This window comes from Cariama cristata, unplaced genomic scaffold (genome assembly GCF_000690535.1).
Source record: "Cariama cristata isolate BGI_N322 unplaced genomic scaffold, ASM69053v1 scaffold3938, whole genome shotgun sequence".
Taxonomy (NCBI): Eukaryota; Metazoa; Chordata; class Aves; order Cariamiformes; family Cariamidae; genus Cariama; species Cariama cristata.
This window is the reverse complement of record NW_009632695.1, coordinates 2,936-22,998: the sequence shown is the minus strand read 5'-3', so window position 1 is coordinate 22,998 and position 20,063 is coordinate 2,936. Positions and strand designations below refer to the sequence as shown.

The following is a 20,063-nucleotide window of genomic DNA, read 5'->3' as shown; positions in this document are numbered from 1 at the left end:
TCAGCAGGATAAGACTTTCTCTTAGGCTAAGTGTTAAGATCTAATCTTAAAATATCCAACATAACTGGTCCTAAAAGTTCTCATTAGTGAATATGGCCAGTTATCTGAGCCATTTTTAACAGAGTGCAGTGCCCGTTTGTTGAATGTCATGCCCAAAATGACAGAAGTGTTCATTGTTTATCATATAGCAACAGAGCAACTTATTTCCTAAAATGAAGTAATTATGATACAACTGCTTCTAACAGAGCAGTGGTTTAGGAATATTGTTTTTTCTCCCTGCAACTCAAAACCTCCACTCTTATCACACTCTGTTTGAAAAATACCTGGCAGCGTTTTTCATCCTCAGCCCGACCCCAGGACCCATGCCATATTTGCTCATATGGATTCCCTTGGAGAATATGAGCTTCTACCCATTTTACATGTATTACATAACTGTGTTGCCCACTCAAACCCTCAACCTACACTGATGCAGGGACATAATATAATAACATATTCAGAAAATTCATCATATTTCCTCATTGTCTTCCAGGATCTTAGCTCTTGTTCAGTAAATGTGATTCTTAGAATTTCTGTGTGTAAAGAAGCTTTGCTGAGGGCTTAACTTGTGGGTTCATCTGGGGGGTTTGCATGACTGATCAAAATGTCTTTGTGCAGAGCTCATCACAGACTACAACCCAGCATGCTAGTGATCTTTTCTTCCTTCACGCAGTGTGGCGTGCTAGTATCAGACTTTTTCTGGCTTTCACCCTTATAAACAGAATTTATTAGATCCTATCAAACTTTTTGTTGAGAACTAAGGTACATGCTGTGCACTGGTTACTTCACTGCATTAATCTGAATGTCTGTCCTGAGATTTTTTTCCGTATTCACAATTCTGTGTGTTTCTTCCTGTAGAAAAGAAATCTTTAGAGATAGTCAGTATGTATAATTGAACCTTGGAGTTTAATTATATGAGTTTAGTATTTCTTTCTCTCTGATACACCATATTTTGTCATGCAGAAGTATGTAATTGGCAAAACATTTCAATATAGAATTTGGAAATGAAAATCAGTGTAATTCTTTATTATATGTATAATAAAGCATTTGCTTAAGTTCATATGATTCTTCAGGTCAAATTCTGACCACAGATGTGGTCCTGTATTCTGACACCTATCAGGAGATTCTCTGTGGGAATATGGAACTTTGATACTAACCTCAGAGATCAGATTTCAGGACTTTTACATGGAAATCTGCTGAAGTCTCTGGGAATTCACCTACACAAGAGGTTAGGGGTTCCACTGTGGAACAAATACATGTAAAATGTAAGTCAGTGCAGCTCCACTGACTTGTAAAATCTGTACTGATGTATAGTAGGTAAAAATCTAACACCATATGCCTGCATCACATAGTAATACATCATAAAAGTAAATATTTTCCACTTTGTTCCATTTATATTCATTAGCAGTGATCTTTTTAATACCTCATTTTTAACATTTTGCTTTCCTAGAGAAGTCTCTGATAGATTTTTACTATTAAATGTAATAGCAATTTCAAGTGAAGTTAGTAATATGATTTGGATTTCAATATTTTCTGAAAATAATCATACCTGAAAAAAAGGTAGAAAAGTACTCCCATTTTAAGTCACTCAAGCTCAAGACTGAGTTCAGAATTTGAATATCAGGTACGGTTTGCTCCTAGGAGCCTCTGTTAGCTGGTGCGGTGAAACCCATGGGGTCTGTTGGTTAAAAGCCTCATGCAGAACTCCGTATTACATATACAAATGAGCATGTGCCTTCCCTACTTTACAAGTACACTTTTTGCACTCCACTAATGGAGTTTTTAAACTTCTACTAAGGAGGAAATTTATTACTATAGTTGGTAACATCTATTCTGGTTCTGTAGGAGCCTTGCAGTACTCAATGCAAAAAAGAAAGCGAAGAATGAAAATAGAAGAGAAACAGAGACTTATTGATTACTTCTATCTTAGTCTTAAACCTAACCCAAAGACAGAGTCTTTGTCTTAAAAATAGATAATTCCCATTATTTGCTTGTAATGTACTAGTGTATACATTACATCTATGTACTTCTAAAGTTATTTCTAAATATCATTCGAAAGAAGTGCCGTTGAGTTACAGAATACTGTATACAGACATTGCCCCTGGTCAGAGAAGATAAAATCTAGTTGTTCAGAGACTTTCCAGTTGAATCAATCTCTATTCATAGCTAAGAATTTGAATTCACTCTCTTGGCAACAAACTCTGACATAATCTTACAACCCAGACACAGGATATGTATATGGCACTGACATACATTCCATTTCTTGTGGGAATTGTACTTATGGAAACACAACCTCATAGGAAATGCATTACATTGCAGAATATTCTTTATAGCATCAGGTAACATTCTGAAATCTTTTTTCTTTTTCAGCTATGTAGGGTATTTAGTGCCCTTGCCCCAGTGTTTGACCGCTACAGTCCAATCTGTTAAGAGTAGTATTTCAGTGATGAAGAGGAAAGAACCACCCTGATCTCCCTACACTCTCAGCTTTTCCTCTTTTCTCGTGGTAATTGTTCCATGTACTAACTGCTCTTCCTCTCTCTGTGGCAGCCTGGAACATTTGGCTTACAGTCTTCAAGGGGATGTGTGCCCTGCAACTGCAACTCCTTTGGTTCCAAGTCCTTCGACTGCGAGGGAGATGGACAGTGCTATTGCCAGCCCGGAGTGACGGGAAAGAAGTGTGACCGCTGTGCTCATGGATTTTACAACTTTGAAGAAGGAGGCTGTACTCGTATGTAAATTCTTTGCAGCCAATTGCAGATCGATTGATTTGTTTGTTTGTTTGTTTATTACTAAGATTCTAGTTTGACTAGTTTTGGATTGCTTGACAAATTTTCGTGACAGGTAGGTATTTTCATAGGCAGCCTTGTAAACAGGTCAGTGGGCAAGAACAAAAGGCCTAAGCAATTCCTGGTATTTTAAGGTCAGTTTATGGCTAATCTACCACGATTAGAAGGAAAAGGAATGTCCTTTCCTTCAAGTACTTTTTGCCAAAGAAGTTTCTATGAAGTTTCTATAATTTAGTTACCATAAGAGTATCATAGAAGACTGATTAAGGTGCTTGCCAAATCACATCAACTTGAAGGGATGTGAATGGGAAAAAAAGAAAAAAAAAATTTCTTTGCTTCTAGTTTTGTCCCGAACCTTTTCACTGTCCTTACATGGTTGATCCTTTTTTATTAAATTTCTATACAGTAGTATTTAGGATCTTGCTTACTTGTATGCTTTTTTTGTACAACAAGATCTTCAGATAAAATTCTCTGCTGTGTCCCTTGTGTAAACACATTAAAAGTGTGTTGTTCCAGATGCTGAAAGTCTGGCATAGACAGAAATATATCCAGCTGCTTCTTTACATTTATGTTTGCCCTTTTGGACATTAGGTCAAACACCGAAATGAGTGCTTCCTGTCCTTAAAGCAGTACAGACTGCTGCATCAAAAAGAACCTAATCAATAGGTCTCTTCACAGGGAACCATCCATCTTTGCTAATCGAACTGTATTTTTAAAGTCTCATAGACTCATTTAGGTGTGATCACAGGAGACTTACATAGTTGTCTAGCATGGCTGGCTGCTGGGATGCCAGAATGACGATGGCTCCACAACTTTCTTAGCTGATGGCAGAGTGCTATAAAGCCAAGGATATTGCTGCTATTATTCTTCAGGTATAAACTGTATTCTTTCCAGAAGCAGAAATCACCATGCCCGGTATCCTATTCTTCTTTTCCCATCTGGAATGGCTGCAGAAGCAACAAACCTAGCTCTCTGCCTTTTTTTACTCCCTTTTTTTAATGGAAAGAGCATCAAGGCCTTGAGACCCACACCTGTGCAGCAAAATTCAATTTCACCTGTAGTGTTGATAAACCTTGAGCCAGGCTGGGTTATAGATCATATTTGAAAACATTCGTCCATGGTATTGTCTCTCATGGGAAGGAAGGGCTCAGAAAATGTTTACTGCCTTGAAAACTGCAAGCACCTTTGAAAGAGGAAAGATTGGTTCACAGGCTCATTGATGAGAGAACTTGAAATGCAAATGATAACTGTAGTCCTAAAGCCCTCAGCACATATATGGAGGGAAGAAAATATTATAGTTTATCTTCGTGATTATCTCTTGTTCTAACATTTCATAGTTTAAAAGCACATCACTATTGTGACATACTACAAAATGTTAATTTCATACAGTTGGGGAAGGAAAATGAGAGGGCAATTAATAAGATTTCACATTAAAATTTTAACTGCTGTCTTGGCAAACTTGACATGACAGAGTTTAAAGAAAGTGATGAAATGGGAAAATAGTGTAAATCCAAACAATATTTTAAATAGAAATATATCTACCTATAGATACCTATCGGTCATCAAATATTTTAAATAACGACAACAGCTAAAGATGTTCAGAAAATTCAAATTTTTAAAAGTTCCAAAGTTAATACAACAGATGGAGAGGAATTCTGTTTTCAAAATGCTGGTTTTCCCCCACTTATTCCCCTTGGAATGACCAAAAAAAAAAAAAAGAATTAAATTATGAATCACAGAGAAAATCAGAAATTTAATAAAAGTATATCAAATCATGGTAGGAAGAAAGTGCACAAAAATGAATTCCATAGTGACAGTTAAGTATCGAATAAAATATTGGACCTCTTTTATCTAGCATTTATCCAAAAGGAATATAATTTGATTTTTTTTCTTGTGCAATAAAAAACCATAAAGCCTAAAAAAGAACCCCTAAAGCATCATCAGTTAGTGTTGACATTCTAGCAGCAAAGATACGAAAGAGATTTCTGTTTCATTATTGCTTGCAACAAATGTGTTGTATTTTTCCATATTCTTCTTAATAATGATAAAAGTAAAGATGCAAAAAATATTGGTGTATCATTTTCTTCCCCTCCATGCCTTTTGAACCAATTTTGTGTAAGAACTGGGAGCCCATAGAAGAGCTGTCGCATCTGGAAGCCTCAGTCTCCCAATGACAGATATATTCTGAAACTTCTTCAAGCCATAGTGTGTCAAAAGATTTTATGTAGCATGCAAAAGTTCTTGTTCCTGGCATAGTGGAGGCAAAACTTTCTATCTTCTTTGCATCAGTTACCTTATTTTGAAAGCATTGATAGGGAAAAATAAAGGTCACTTTTTATTTGAACTACAGATAGGAGTTCTATCTTTGCACAACTCTTATTTTCTAGTTTTATTCTGAATTGAACTATTTCATACAATGAAGACAATGAACATAAATCCAGCCCTCAGTAATGAACATTATATTACACTGCCCTGTAAAAACCCCAAGGAACAGTTTATCACTCAGAGAGTCATAGTTTGCTTATGATGCTTTTGCTCTGACCTCAGGGGTGATGGTAATGATGGGTGTGAAAATAACCATGCACCAGTTCTGCTCCTACAAGTAATTAGGTGTCTTGTGCCCCATAACTACTTATCACTTACATACCTTGAATCTGCATTTGCCACCAGTGAATTGTTCACTTAATAATGCTTTAAGAGCAAAGACCATATTTAGAACTACTTCCAAAACCAAAGTATTTTTAGTTGAATAAAATCTGCAAAGAATCCTAGTTTCCTGTGAAGAGGCACATTGTTGATGTCTTCCCAAGGCAGAATATGTGTAATCTGAAAAAAAAAAGAGGAGTAGAATGGGAAAAAGAAACTGAAACACCTTTTTTTGCCTTTTAAGAAAAGTCTGTTTACAGCAGCAGCAATTTCAGGAGGTTGGCTCAGACTGGTGGAAGAGGTTAAATACAGTGCAGGTTCCCCAGGTAGAGGGCTCAGAGGCAGCCAGGGGGCTTCTTGCACGAGGCCGCGTGGACCCAGAAATTATACAGCAATACTCCCACAGCCGTGTCCCCTGAGTGCACCATCTCGGACATCTCCGCGCTTCGGCAGTCGGGGCCTTTATTTTTCGCATCCTGTTCTCATTGCAGTTACTTCAACCTCAGTTAACCTGTGTTGCATTGCCCCTGGTTTTGGTTTCTCTAGCCCCAGTCTGTCCACAGATAACTGTTTTGAGAGTTCACTGCATGGTAAAGGCTTTGATGGAATGATCCTAACCATGGTAGGGTCTACTCTCCAGGTGTCACTAAAGGGGTAACTTTTTTCCTCTGCTTTATTTTTTTCTGTCTCCCATGAAGCCTGTGAGTGTTCACGTTTTGGTAATAACTGCGATCCCATCAGTGGCCGCTGTATCTGCCCTCCCAATACTGTTGGAGAGATGTGTGACAAATGTGCACCAAATTACTGGGGCCATGACATTGTCAGTGGCTGCAAGGTGAGTGAATCTCTATTTTTTTCTGTGTGTGTTAACCTCTTTCCCATGGGGTAAATGCAGTAATTTGTAGCTGGAACACAATTTTAGGTTTGTAAATCATGGTTTGTCTCTGCATTGCGAGTTTTGGTGTCAGACTGTGGTGTAAATGTCGGTGATCCGTTACTGAACACTACAGATCCTCTGTCTCGGGTATGCAGCCTGTAACACCAAACACCCTGTTTATACGGCTGTCACACTGAGTCGATGTTCTGCTTGAGCCTGGTTTCTTTTATTATAGCTGTGTTTAACATGATTGAGGAGATTACCACAGTATTGTACAATATATATAGATGTATAGTTACAGGTAATTGACAGTCCCTTTGCAGAACAGATTTACTTTGGCTCTAATTGTGATACTACTGGGAATTTGTACTTCAGGTTTACTTGAGAAGGGCTTCAACTTGTGCATTAAAGACAGTGAAGAGAGAAGAAACAGCCACCGTAGCTGTAAAATGCACTTTCTTCCTATGTTCTGAAGGAGGAAAAAAACTTTCTCATTAACTTTTAAATCCTTCTTTTTGCAATGTTTGACACAGAGTTAAAAAAATCTGAAGGGAAGGGAAGAAGGGAGAAGATATAGGAAAACAATGATAGTATGTCAAAGAGGCCGTGAAAGCTGTTGTTAATGTTTTACCCTTGAGTTAAGGGGAGCAGTATTTGGCTAAGGTTGAAAACTGGTGACAGTGAATATTGTGCAAAGTTCAAATGCCTTCTCCTTTCTGCTGCTCTCATTGATGATAAGGGATTTATAATACTGCTGCAATTACTCCAAAAAACTGTGTCTTGTCTGAACATGGTCATACACCATTAATGCTCTCTCTTAAAAGACTGTCATGTAGCTCAGGCTGCAAACTAATTATCGAGAATGATTTCTTTTTTGTATGTATGGAAAACTCCTCTTGTGAAACCTCTGCTGTGCTGCTGTAATACAGACTCTTGGCTTCTGAAACCAGCCTAATGAGGTTGAAGACCTCTGTTTGAGCTCTGGAGTATATTCTCTGATTGTCTTTTATGTGAGCGCATTAGTATGACAGTTCGATGGCACCGTCTAAATTAATAATGATCTATCAGCCCACATCTCTTTCAGTATGTTGCAGCTAATTTCTGCAAAGTGAGATGTGAATCTCCTGCTTGCACTCTTTGTAGAAGATTTCCAGGGCTGTCGTAACTCAGGGGGATAGAGAGCATTGCATAAAACTGCTTGCTCGCAAAACAAACATAACATCTCATTGTAATTTAGGTTTTGATATTGCACACTAGGTTTTGATATTATACTATTTCAGTGTATAGTGAACAATTTGCTTTCTAAGCTTTATGTTCAAATGTATCTTGTAGAATAAGGTTCTCTCTGTCAGAAGGTTTTATTTCTTAGGTTAGATGATAGTCTAGCAGTCTAACATTTAACAAGTAGTTAAATAGTTTCTCTGGCATTCGGTAAAGACTGAAGTTGAATGTTGCCTATATATAATCACCTTCTTTATAAATGGTATTTTCAGATCAGAAGAAAGGTTCCGTAAGTATTCATGTAATAAACAGTTTTGCTTAGAAACTGAATTCACATTTTCCTCCTCTCTTTTTCAGCTTTGTGTCCTTAATTTTAGCAAGTCTATCCATGTCAGTTACTGTGGTAACCTGTACTACTGGCACTGAGTTTGCTTCTGCAAGCTGAACTTCTCCATATGAGATTCTGGTCACGCCAGTGATCACAGTAAATGTCCTGTGCTAACTTTGCAGTACAGTCACATTAATAGCACTGAGGGATTCTTCTGTTCTTTGGAAGCCTGCAGCTTTCTCTGCTACTTACTTCTGTATTCAATATCTAGACATCCTGGCAAATCACCTATTTCTGTCCTTTCCTGCCTGCGGAAGTCTCATTCTGTGAGCAAGTTTACTTCCCAGTACACCTCTTGACTAAATCTCTATCCCTTACCGTATAAATTACTGTCATCTAAGAGTCCTGTTTGTACAAAGAAGATAGTTACCTGTCTGATGGACAAGTAATAGACGTTGAACTAGATTCCACTGGGACCACTGCCCCTGAACAGTTCCAGTTTTAGCAAAGTGGTCTGAACACGCCCTGCAGAGGATTTACATAGAAAGCACTTTTTAGAGAGCATTTACAGTTTTTAAGTTAATTTTGTCCACAAAGTATCCCAGTGTCCTTGACCCTTTTAGATTTATTTGATTTCACTGCCTAACTTATCAGTGATAAGTAATATCTGTTCAAAAAGAAAACAGTGTTGTAAATTAATTGGTGTAATTGCGTGACCATTGTTGAATAAAGATAAATACCTAGCCTTATAATTCAGATACATTACCTTCAGACAGTGGAAATTCATTGCTGTACTGTATTTACAGATATTTGAAAGAGGTGAGTTGCTTTTTTGTTGGGTGGGGTTTTTTTGGTTTTGAGTTGTTGTGTTTGGTTTTTTTTCAGAAGTACAATTGCAATTTTTTCCTTGTTTCTCTCCTTTTTAGCCCTGTGACTGCAGCCTTGTTGGAGCCCTAAGTTCTCAGTGTGACCTAAATACAGGCTGTTGCTTCTGCCGCCCTGAATTCTCGGGGGATAAATGCACTGAGTGCAGGTTGGGTTACTGGAATTATCCACAATGTGTTGCTTGTCAGTGCTTCCTGGCAGGGACTGATCCACAGAGCTGTGATACAGAGCTGGAGAAGTGCTCATGCATTGATCACACTGGCCAGTGCAGCTGCAAGGTAGGACGATGAAGATTGTAAGCTAACCTTGTAGCTGTTGAGAATTTTATTCCAAAATTCATTGACATTTGTACTTGCCTGTTCCAACAATACATGCAGACAAATCTCGTTGGTTTTCACAGTGCATGTGCTAGCTGCTGTGGGAGGAGTCTTAACATAAAGAAAGACTTAAGTGCTTATCAGTTGCTTTTTCACACACACATTTGCCAGCATAGCGTCCTCGTAGGCTCTCTTCTCACTTTGTATTTCTTCCCTGTTCTTACAGAAGTGTTGCCAATGTAACTCCACTTAATAAAATTCTTGTTCAGATATTTGGCAAATTAAAAGCAAACACATCAGTAATAACGATATGCCATAGTGGCAGTTCTTTATAGTACATTGATTTAGAGGGAGTCAATATTGATCATTTTATGAGTAGAATTCTCTGCAGTAGTATGTGTTCTTCTGAGCAGGCTGCATCCAATTCAGGATCACTAAAGCAAAGACTTTTGGCATCATCATCCACAGCATTCTTATTTGGAATTGTTCTTAGGAGAACAGCACAGTTAGGTGGTTTGAAATTTGGCTGGATTGCTGAGCTTCAAGGGCAATAATCGGTGGTTTGACAGGCAGTTGGTAACCAGCAAGCAGAGCACCCCAGAGCCAATACCTTCATCAGTGACACAGATGACAGAATTCATGATCAGAAGATTGGAGAATATTGCTGATTTGGAGGGGGTAGAGGTTGACATGCTGAACAATAAAACCACAATCTAGAGGATCCTTGAAAAGCTTGATGGTTGGAAAAATAGAAAGGTCATGAATTGGAGTGGAATAACCTCTAGAATCAGTAGTTTGGGAGGAAAAAGGGTGAGTGGTAATCCTGCTGAAAAGCACATACAGGCTTTGGGGAATGGCAAACTGAGTATAAGCCAACCATGTACTCTCACTGTAAATAAGGCAAACTGCCTACTGAGCTGGATGCATTCATCATACTGGCCAATGCAGCTGCAAGGTAGGACATCATGAAGAGCATGACCTGCGAAGGAAAGTCTTTATCCCTCTCTACTCTGTGCTGGTAAGACTGCACTTGGAAATGGTGTCCAGTTTTAGGACCCGATTCAAGAGTGTTGTTGAGCAATTAGAGAGGATCTAGAGAAGGGCTACAAAGGGACTTAGAGCAGATGATCTGTAAGGATATACTTACTGAGAGCTGGACTCCTAGTCTGCAAAAAATAGAAGCTAAGAGAAAGGCAATTGCAGCTTATAGCCACTTCAAAGAGTAGTTGATGGAGTCGGGTTCTTTCTGATAGAAGCAAAAGATGTGACAAGGGACAATAGCTGCAAATGGCATCTTGGGAATTTTAGATTGGAAAGAAAAAATCACTAGGAGGGTTATGCAGCACTGGAACAGATTATCCAGAAAGATTGCGAAATCCCCGTTCTTGGAGGCTTTCAAGAATTGACTATAAAGAGGCGTGAGTAACCTGATCTAGTATTGGTGATAGTCCCACTTCAAAGAGGAGGTTTTTAAAAGTGATCTCTAGAGGTTCCTTCTGTGATTTTGGTTCATTCTTCTTCTTTAGGGACTGTATTGACATAAAGATCTAGTGAAATAGAAGGATGAATTTAAATGATTTAACTGCCAGGTGATTCTTTTGTTAAATGGGCACCAGTTTCCTCACTCTGAGTTTAAAGGATAGACTCAGTGGAGGAACTATAGAATAAATTAGATTGGAAGGGACCTATGGAGGTCATTTAGTCCAGTGCCTTGTTTGAAAGACATTGCTGAAGCAGTACTTCCAAGGACGGGGATTTCACAACCTCCTTGTCCGAACTGCTTGACCACCCTCCTGTTTTTCTGGTATATTTGAACAGAAAACATCGTGTTCTGTTTCACAAATACTGATTCATTTGATGGTGAGACCATAAGAAAACTGAAGTAAGTGAGAGGAGCACATGGACCATCTGAGTAAAACTGGGCGTTATTTGTTCTATGTCATCCTCTGAAATGGAGAAATAAAAGTATTTCAATTCTTTCAGCCTCTCCTAATACATGATGTGCTCCAACCCCACTAACCGTCTTGGTGCCCCTTTTCTGGATTAGGTCCAGTATGTCAATGTCTTTCTTGTAGATCTTAGTGTATGCACTAAGTAGAAAGAATGGGGGTTTATGGCATTTTTAAATAGAAACGTTTCTTTGATTGTTTTAAGGTTAATATAGTTACTTCTATGTTTCTGTGAGTGCAAATTAACAGTACATATTTCACTGATGATTAATGATAAGAAACTGCAATTGACATGAAACAAAAAGCAAAGCAAGTAAAATTCACAATTTGTGATGGAAAATGGACAAATAATACTGAATTAAGTCAGCAGATTTTTTTTCCCCAGAATTTGAATCTAAGGTTGAATTTAAATCTAGGGTTGGTTAACCTTTTGTATAACTTTTTTGAAAGAGTTATATGTTGAAGGAACCAGATTTTTATAAAATGATAATCATTGCCGTTTAAACCTGCTATTGTAGCTGGAGAAATGAGCTTTCAAAGGCTCAGGAGCCCCTTAGTCAACCCTGTCAAAAAGCAGCAAAATCTAAGCTAAATACAGTGTAGGCACATTTGCTGATAGAGATACATGTGGAAACAAGGGTTAAAAATGGTAAATCCTTGGGGATAATGTTGGTTTCCTGTATAAGCTTAGAAAAATTGAATTTGTTTTTTAGATTGGCTTTTTCACATTACGCTCAAGAGGAAATAAAGAGGGGGAGGAAAAGCCAACTGGTGCTTTCATATTGGTGATTTTTTTGAAATACCTTGGTCTCAGTGTGAAAATGGTTTTAAAAGGCTATGCATAAATCATTGTGTATCTGGCCCTATCTGGTATAGCTTTTTATTTGGACTAATTGAAAAATGAAAATAAAAGCGTTGACATTACAACAGTGAAACATTTCAGCCTTGTTAATACTGTTCAATGATGTGGAAAACAATCATGAAGAGGGGAAAGCTTTTCTCTACAATATTTCCATTAAAATATGTTTCTCAGCAAGAACATTTAGTACTTAAACTTTCTAACTTGTCAAAGCTAATTCCTATTAAACAAAAGGTTTGATTAACCCTGGCAATTTCAGAAGGACATATTTTTTCTTATCAGTCAGTTATTGAGCATGCCATGCCCAAAGTGCCATTTGATTTTTCTGTGCTTACAACTGTCAGTATGAAGCCAGCATCCATTGCTCAGAGCTACTCAGTGGATACAAATGCAAATGCCTCAATTACATTAATTGTATATGTTTGCATACACATGTGATAAGAAGCTGGAAGGTTCCTTGACTATTTCCTTACAGTTATTATTTCTTTCTGCACCCTGTTATTATCATTACTATATGATTTTCTTTTTCTTATTACTACCTTGAAATAAAGCTTGCCTTCTCTCTCTTTTTTTTTTTTTTTTTTTAAAATGTTCTCTCTCTTCCAGGCCAATGTGGAAGGTGTCCACTGTGACAGGTGTAAGTCTGGTACATTTGCTCTCTCTGCCAGAAACCCACTTGGCTGCAGCAGTTGCTATTGCTTTGGCCTCACTACACAGTGCAGTGAGGCGAGGGGGCTGATTCGCGTGTGGGTGAGTAGGAAACTGCTGAGCCATGTAATGCGATAATGTTGTTTCCTGCTGGCATCTTTTAGTCAGGCACTGAGAGGTAGCTAGAAAATGGCCAAACATTTAAGCAATCATTTTCCTCTTTATACTTTGAGAAGTGGAGAGAGCGATATCTTCCATTAGACAATCAGGGTCAAGGCATTAAAAGTGAATAAGTAGATAGAAACCCAGTGATAGGATAGCTGATGTCAAGCCAAATTAAAGCTGTTAAAACCCAGGAAAGGGCAAACTAGTTGTGATGGGGAAGTTACGCAGTCCAGTGCATTGTAACATACTCTCTGGTACATGACACACAGTTTACCCCAGTGTACTCAAGGGTCACAGATGCTTGTTGTCCAGCATAGATTTCCCATGGTTCAATTATCGAGTTTATTTTAATTGTTGGGATTTTTTTTTAATTTAAAAAAAAGAGCTTATTGAAGCTCTGTTTAAATCCAAGCATGGGAGGGTGTCATCCATCAGAGCAAGTAAAGAGCTCTCCACCTTTTTGTGGAAGAGAGCCTTGAGACCTGTGCTGGACTAACAAATAAGGCAGACTGGATGTCTCCATTTATCTGTACAACAAGCACAAAACACACATTGAGACCACTGCTGTCCATCGCTGCTGTGCCAGCTCCTCAGTTACATTCTGGAGGAGCTGTTTCTAATCAGTCCCCATGTATGGTCAGTCATATCTCTGCTAGAAAGCATGCCAACTACAGAGGGAATGGCTGCCTAATGCCAGTCAGCCAAAGCCCCTGACTTGTCATGCACAAGCATCAATTGGATAAGGATACTTTAGGCTGAAATCAAGGTGTGATCTCTTACTGAAGAGTTCATATCTCTTGGTTAGAGTGCTATGAATAGCACCCATTCTCCCCTTCATTGTTCAATCCAATAGCACCTCCGTCCCTTCCCAGTGAATGATGTGATTTATCATGATCTGACCCAGTTTTTCTCATTATTTCAGTTTTGCCCATCATATGCTGGTAGGCGGCAGATGAAAGGCTGTAAAAGGCTGACAAGTTATAAAATTTAATCAAGTTCCATGACACCAACAGTTCTGGAAAATTGTGCTTTGACCTTTGTGGCAGCACACAGCAGAGACATAGTTTAAACCTCGTGATTATTTTGTCTCTTGATTAATTTTCTTTCGTATTTATGCTCATATCTAAACAAGTGTATGCCCACGTCTCATCTGGTTTTTGGTACCCTGATCTATTTCAGAATTGATTCAGAGTTGTAAACTTAGTGAGACTGGGTTCTGCCAACTGCTGGTGGCTATGTCAGATAGTCTCAGGTGCTTCAAATGGCATTAGATATGTTTAAACAAGAAAATCCTGTCTTGTATGACAGTAAGGCAAGGCTGATCCGAAATTCAAATGTGTTGACCACTTTTTTGATGTCTAAACTAGTAAACAGTAAAATACAGTTACGATAGGAACTCGGGAAATCTCACTTAGGGCTGGCAATGTTAGGAATGCTTCCATGTCTGATCAGTCCATAGATGCTGCTGCAAATGGAAGTACCAAGATGCTTAAAGTACAGTACAGGGCTTGGTTGATTCCTCATTACCTGAATCCCTATCTTGTGAACAACCTGTTGATGGGATGACTGTTAGAGATATGACTCTGCATTTCTTTTCTTTGTTTCCCTCACTCTTTGGGAGAAAGCAATTTTGATACCAGCCCTTTGCATTTGTTCACACACTTCCTGTGATAACTTTCATCTGCACAGAATTACTAAGACTCTTATTACAGTTTTTAATCAAAATAATGATTTCTATATAATGCTGCTGAGACTTTTTCAACAAGTCTAAGAAAATTACAAGTATCTAAGTGGCATCCTTATATTTTTCATTAAATCTGAATTTAGAGTTACAGAAAGCCTGAGCCCTCACTCTCTGCATATTGCCTGGAGAACACTTAGCTTGAATATTGTGTAAAAGTACCAAGGGATGAGGCACTGTGTTTCACAGCCCCAGTGATGCATAATAAGTGTTGGTGAGAAGTATGCTTCTTCGTAAGGTACATTTCTCACAATCTGAACAGAAGAGGCCTGAGACTGAAATAACACTATGAAAATCACTTCAGTAAAATTCATGGGATCACTTGCTGCTGCAACTGTTTTAACCAGTGCTAATACGTTCTTTGTTCACATGAGGACAAGGTGAAAAAGGCTTGAGGGGGATGTCGTTGTTATCACTGTTTATACCTGAAGCAGTAGTAAGACTGTTTTGTGATAAATTGCTCGTGATGTGAAATGAAATTGCCTAGAAATATTTTTTTTAAGAGTTAGAATTTAAACAGTAAAATTTCAAGGGGAAAAATAGACTTGATTTTTGTCTCAATTTTTTTGAATATGCATAGGTGACCTTGAAGCCAGAGCAAATGATTCTGCCACTGGTGGATGAAAACCTTCAGCGCAGCACACTTTCAGGGGTTGCATTCCAGCCTCCTGAAATAGTAGCAAATATAGAACAGGTGATGCAGGATCTTCGGTCAGAACCTGTTTACTGGAGACTTCCAGAGCAGTTTGAGGGACAAAAGGTAAACATAATATTCCACTAAATACTGACATGGATTTATATATATATATTTTTTTTTTTTAATCTTCTATTTGTATTTTGCAATGCCTTTTTTCCCTTCCAATAAGCATATTGTCACACAGTGAAAGGTACTTCAAAACAAATTAAATGCCATTCCACTATTAAAAATTATTTGCTCTGTTATCATGGAAATTCATAAGTCTGTAACATAAACACCATTTTAAAATAGATATTTACAGACTACAACATGTAATATTTTTCCACAGGATAGATTCTCTCATAAAAATGTTATTTGAAAAATTAAGCTGCATTAATTTAATATAACTCTCTTGTAACTTTTTGTTTCTCTCCATTTTAAACAAAAATGCCTCATATTTTTAATTACAAGGGAGAAAAACATTGAAATAACCCTCCTTTTGGATATTGTTGTGCGCCTCTGTGATGATTTATTTTGCACTTTTGATATTTCTTGGTTTGGCTCAGGAAAGTTTAGGTGTTTCTTTCTCTAAACACAAACTTTGGGGAGTGCCAAGGCACATATAAAGAAATAGATAACATTTTGTTTTTAATGTAGTACAATAACAAATTGCTGATGAGTATTTTTGAACACAGCCCTTGTCCCCAGATAATTCCACAAGCGTGAATTACTATTTTCTACCACATGCACATTCATCAGACTGTGCACAGGTGCGGTGTATCTAGCCCTTACATATGACCAGGAATTTATTTTTAGCTAACTGAAAATGGGATTTCTTTTTGTACTTTGTGTTTTTCATTGTTAGCTGACTGCTTATGGAGGGAAACTGAAATATGCAATCTACTTTGAAGCACGAGAAGAGACAGGTTTTACTACTTACTACCCGCAAGTCATCATAAGAGGTGGGCCTCCCACCCATACACGAATTATTGTCCGGCATATGGCTGCCCCTCTGATTGGGCAGCTGACAAGGCATGAGATAGACATGACAGAGGTAACGTTTCCATCTGCTTTTTTTTTTTTTTCCCAAAAGTTAAGCACCTGGTTCTTTTTAATACTGTTAATAAACTGGGTTTGTATTACTGTCTTTCAGCATGAATGGGAATATTACAGTGATGACCAAAGAGTCAGAAACACTGTGCGCTGGGAATATTATCATGATGACCCAGGTTTCAACAGGACAGTGTCCCAGCCAGATTTCACCTGGAAACATTATGGAGATGACTCAAGATCAAGTAGAGTTGTATCCCGGGAAGACTTCCTGAATGTGTTGTATGATGTTCATTACATTCTTATTAAGGCTACTCATGGCAATATCATGAGACAGAGCAGGTAACTATTTCATGCAATGGTCTGAAATAGTGCAGTAGATAGAGAGAACCTGATAGAGCTCCCCACATTTCCCAGCAGAATTTTTATTCATAACATCAGCTATAAGCAGTTGCTGAGAACAGAAGGAGTTAGTGTTCAGCATAGCAGGAGATTCAGGAGAGGGAAATTTTATTGAATAGAAAATTTAAATAACAATAGGCAAATAAAATCTTTATTTTCAGGATCTTAGAACAGGAAACATATGTAAGCACATGCATCATGAAACGAACCCAAAGTATTTTTTGAATAAATGTCTGCTTTTTGAAAACATGATGCTGTAATTAAATGTAAATGCTAGCATATGAAGGAATTTTCTCTTGCAAGTGGGAAATGAGGTAAAAAGTCAAAAATGGAAGAGTACTCCTTTAATGAAATGCTACTTAATCCAATATATTAGAGGCAGATATATTCAACATTTTCTATTCAGTTTATTCATTAATAAGTTAGATGATGAAATAAAGAGAACACTTGCGAAATTTGAAGTGGGCATCAGACAGCAAGATGAGAGGAATAATACAAAAATCTGCTGCAATCTAAAGGTCAGCTGTAAGATTTTACACTTTAAAAGGAGTAGTCAATTGAACAAACGAGGAACAATGGCTTAGTTACCTATTCTTCAACGAGGGGTCTTTTATTTGCAACATATCCCCAGGTGAACATGATTCAGTAATGATATTCTTGTTGAGAAATGCTAATATTCTAGTTGCATGTATAAACAGATATGGCCTGCAAAGTGCAAAAAATTTATCTTTTACTTCCACCCAACACTAGTGAAGCCTAAGCATCAAGTTCTGGATACTGGAATTCAAGAAAAAATTATTAGTGTTCAGAGGATAACAGTGAACATCATCACAGGTTAGAAAATATGACCTGTGAGAGAAGGTATAAAGAACCAGATTTATTTAGGAACTATAAATTGCCTTAAGACGCATAAAACGTCATCGCAAAGAGAAAGAAGAGAATCAGCTCTCTGTTGCCATGGTGGGTAAATCAAAAAAGAAAGACGTGAGATTAAACTTCAACAGGAAAGATTCACATTAGACATGAGAAAAACTCCTGGGGGTAAAGAAGTTCTGGAATAGATTACATAGACTATTCCTAAAAGTTTTTAATAATGAATTCACAATATCCTTTGCAAGCAAAATTTGTTAGCAAGGACACAGGAATCATTGGAAATAAACTCCAAAGGTCTGTAGAGGTCCTTTTTATGATTCTGTCATCAATGTGATAGGCCAAAATTATTTCTAGAGTTCTAGGTTACAAACAGGTCTATAAGAACATGACCTTTGGAGTTTGAGGATGAATAGTAGGGGCAGATACCATGCAACTTTGCAGCATCGTGTGACAGAAAACATAGTCATTGTTGCTGCTATTGTCTCTATTTAAAGTATATCATTTACGGAAAAGTATTCATCCAGCTTGCACTGCCTAGATGCTAAATATTAACAACAGATTCCATAAATATTTTACATTGGTTTCGTTTATTTTTGGCATAGTCCATTTAGGATATTGTATTACAAGCACAGGGAATTCCCGTGGAAAGAGTTGTGAAAGTAACTGCAACATGACATGGAAAATTTGAGAAGCATCCCCGCATTTTGTGTCTGTTTCTCCCTTCCCTTCCCTTTATGTGCTACAGACCCTAGTTCAACTGTGAAAGCAAAAATTTAACACTATCTCAGCTCAAGCATCATAAAGAAAGTTATGAAAACAACCTCCATTTTCATGATTTTGTTCTGAGATGCATATGCCCATTGTGACTCAACCAGACCTGCATTGGAATACAACACCATTTTATCAAGGCTACCTAGTAATAAGGCATGTAACAGAACAGAGAGGACTTCTCAGTTTCAGGGCAGATTTGCAAGGTGGCACTTAAAGAACCTGAACATATTTTTACAACATCGCATTTCAGAATGTGACATTTTATGTGACAGCAGGACTTAGCAAAGAGTTCCTCTGGTCTTTCTGGTAACTCTCCATCTGAAGTCATAACCTTGTATATAATACTGTAGTTGAATCTGGAGGTGGTTATGTTACAACAGATTTTTATGACCTGTCTACTTACATAGGTAACGTTCATCACATGACATCTGAGACTTTAAGTAGAAAATAAATAGCAGGAATACATTATTTTTTTTTTCCAGTTAGCACCTTGAATATTTCAGAGAAAGTTTTGCTTAAGACCACAAAATAAATCCCCCAAAATGTTTTTAAAGGTTAGTGGAATATTAGCTTGCGTAAGAATTGAAGGCTTTTATTAAAAATAGACTGTGACCCTCTAAAGGACAATATTTATGCTCAACTTTAAACAAATGTTTGAATTAAGTGACTTATAATAACGCATTTGTTTAAATAGAGTGCGTTGTGCTTTCTAAATAAGGAACCTGTTCTAAACTAGTAAAGCTTCTCTTTCTACCTGATTGTGCATAATAGAAAAGTATAAAGCAAAAGAATCTGTGGATGAGAGGAGGAAAATATTATATATGAAGTATTTTTAAATTTTTTAAGGTTTTTAATAGTGCTTTAATTTCAATTTCAGAGTTTAAAAGCTGCAAGTAAGTGATAAACTACAGGAAAAGCTTTTTAGAATAAAGTCAAAGCAGTGGCAGCAGTTGGAAACATAAAAATAGCCTAGTTCTAGCGTTAGTGCTATATAGTTTAGCAGCAACACTAATGTTGTTTCTGCTTCAGAACTGCGGTATTACTAGTGATTTAGGGGTTTCTGCTCAGAATCCAAAGCCAAATATTTTTCTCCTATATTGTTCATTTTGTTGCCCTCATTTTCACGTTCACAGCTCTAAATTGAAACATTTCTTTTATTAGATTTTGTTTTGCTTTTCAGGCAACTGGGCTGTGATAATAAATTAGTTTGAATTGAAAGTATGCTTTCAATTTGACTGTGAATTATTTCAATATCCCTGGCACTGATCAGGTAGCAGTTGTTGGACTGCTGCCTGTTAGACATGTTCCAAGAATCAACCAAGCCTGACCTTCCTTAAGTGATATTTTCACACAAACAACAGGTAGCTTTGTGGTCCCAGAGTATATTATTATGTAAATACAGCTTTCTGACAGTAAATAGGTTTTTTTGCAGCATACAGACCGTTGCTTCCGCCTTGAAGATGATGGGGAGGCAGATTTCATTTTGTTTTTCCATTAAATGTACAGAGATTTCAATGTAAGCTTACATTGACATATCTGAATGGTTTTGCCCTCTTTATTTTCAGATTTCTGTTTTGATGTGGCTTCGTTTGGTTGGGTTTTTTTTGTTCAATTTCCCTGCTACACTGAACCCCTTTCTTCAAATAGTTAAGAGGAGAGCACAAGGTTCAGGTTACTAGATGATTTGGGGATTTTGCATTGACACAAGGTATCAAGAGGTATGGGTCTGGTCACCTAAACTCAATCACAAAAATCTCATCTCGTTCAGCAGTGGGCGTTTGCTTTTCCTGCAGTCATCCTGACATTGGTGCCTGTACGCCAATGTGCAGA

General features: G+C 37.6%; 1 protein-coding gene across 1 annotated transcript in view; it reads left to right on the top strand.

Moving 5' to 3' along the window:
• LOC104166507 (laminin subunit alpha-2-like) overlaps window positions 1-20,063 on the top strand; it is a gene marked incomplete at its 3' end in the record, with an annotated part of 68,271 nt that overhangs the window by 46,885 nt on the left and 1,323 nt on the right. The window contains exons 11-17 of the mRNA XM_009706459.1: window positions 2,587-2,767; window positions 6,170-6,306; window positions 8,824-9,060; window positions 12,514-12,657; window positions 15,042-15,221; window positions 16,003-16,191; window positions 16,291-16,529. Coding sequence (XP_009704761.1) covers window positions 2,587-2,767; window positions 6,170-6,306; window positions 8,824-9,060; window positions 12,514-12,657; window positions 15,042-15,221; window positions 16,003-16,191; window positions 16,291-16,529 — 1,307 coding nt within the window. The remainder of the gene's footprint in view (window positions 1-2,586; window positions 2,768-6,169; window positions 6,307-8,823; window positions 9,061-12,513; window positions 12,658-15,041; window positions 15,222-16,002; window positions 16,192-16,290; window positions 16,530-20,063) is intronic.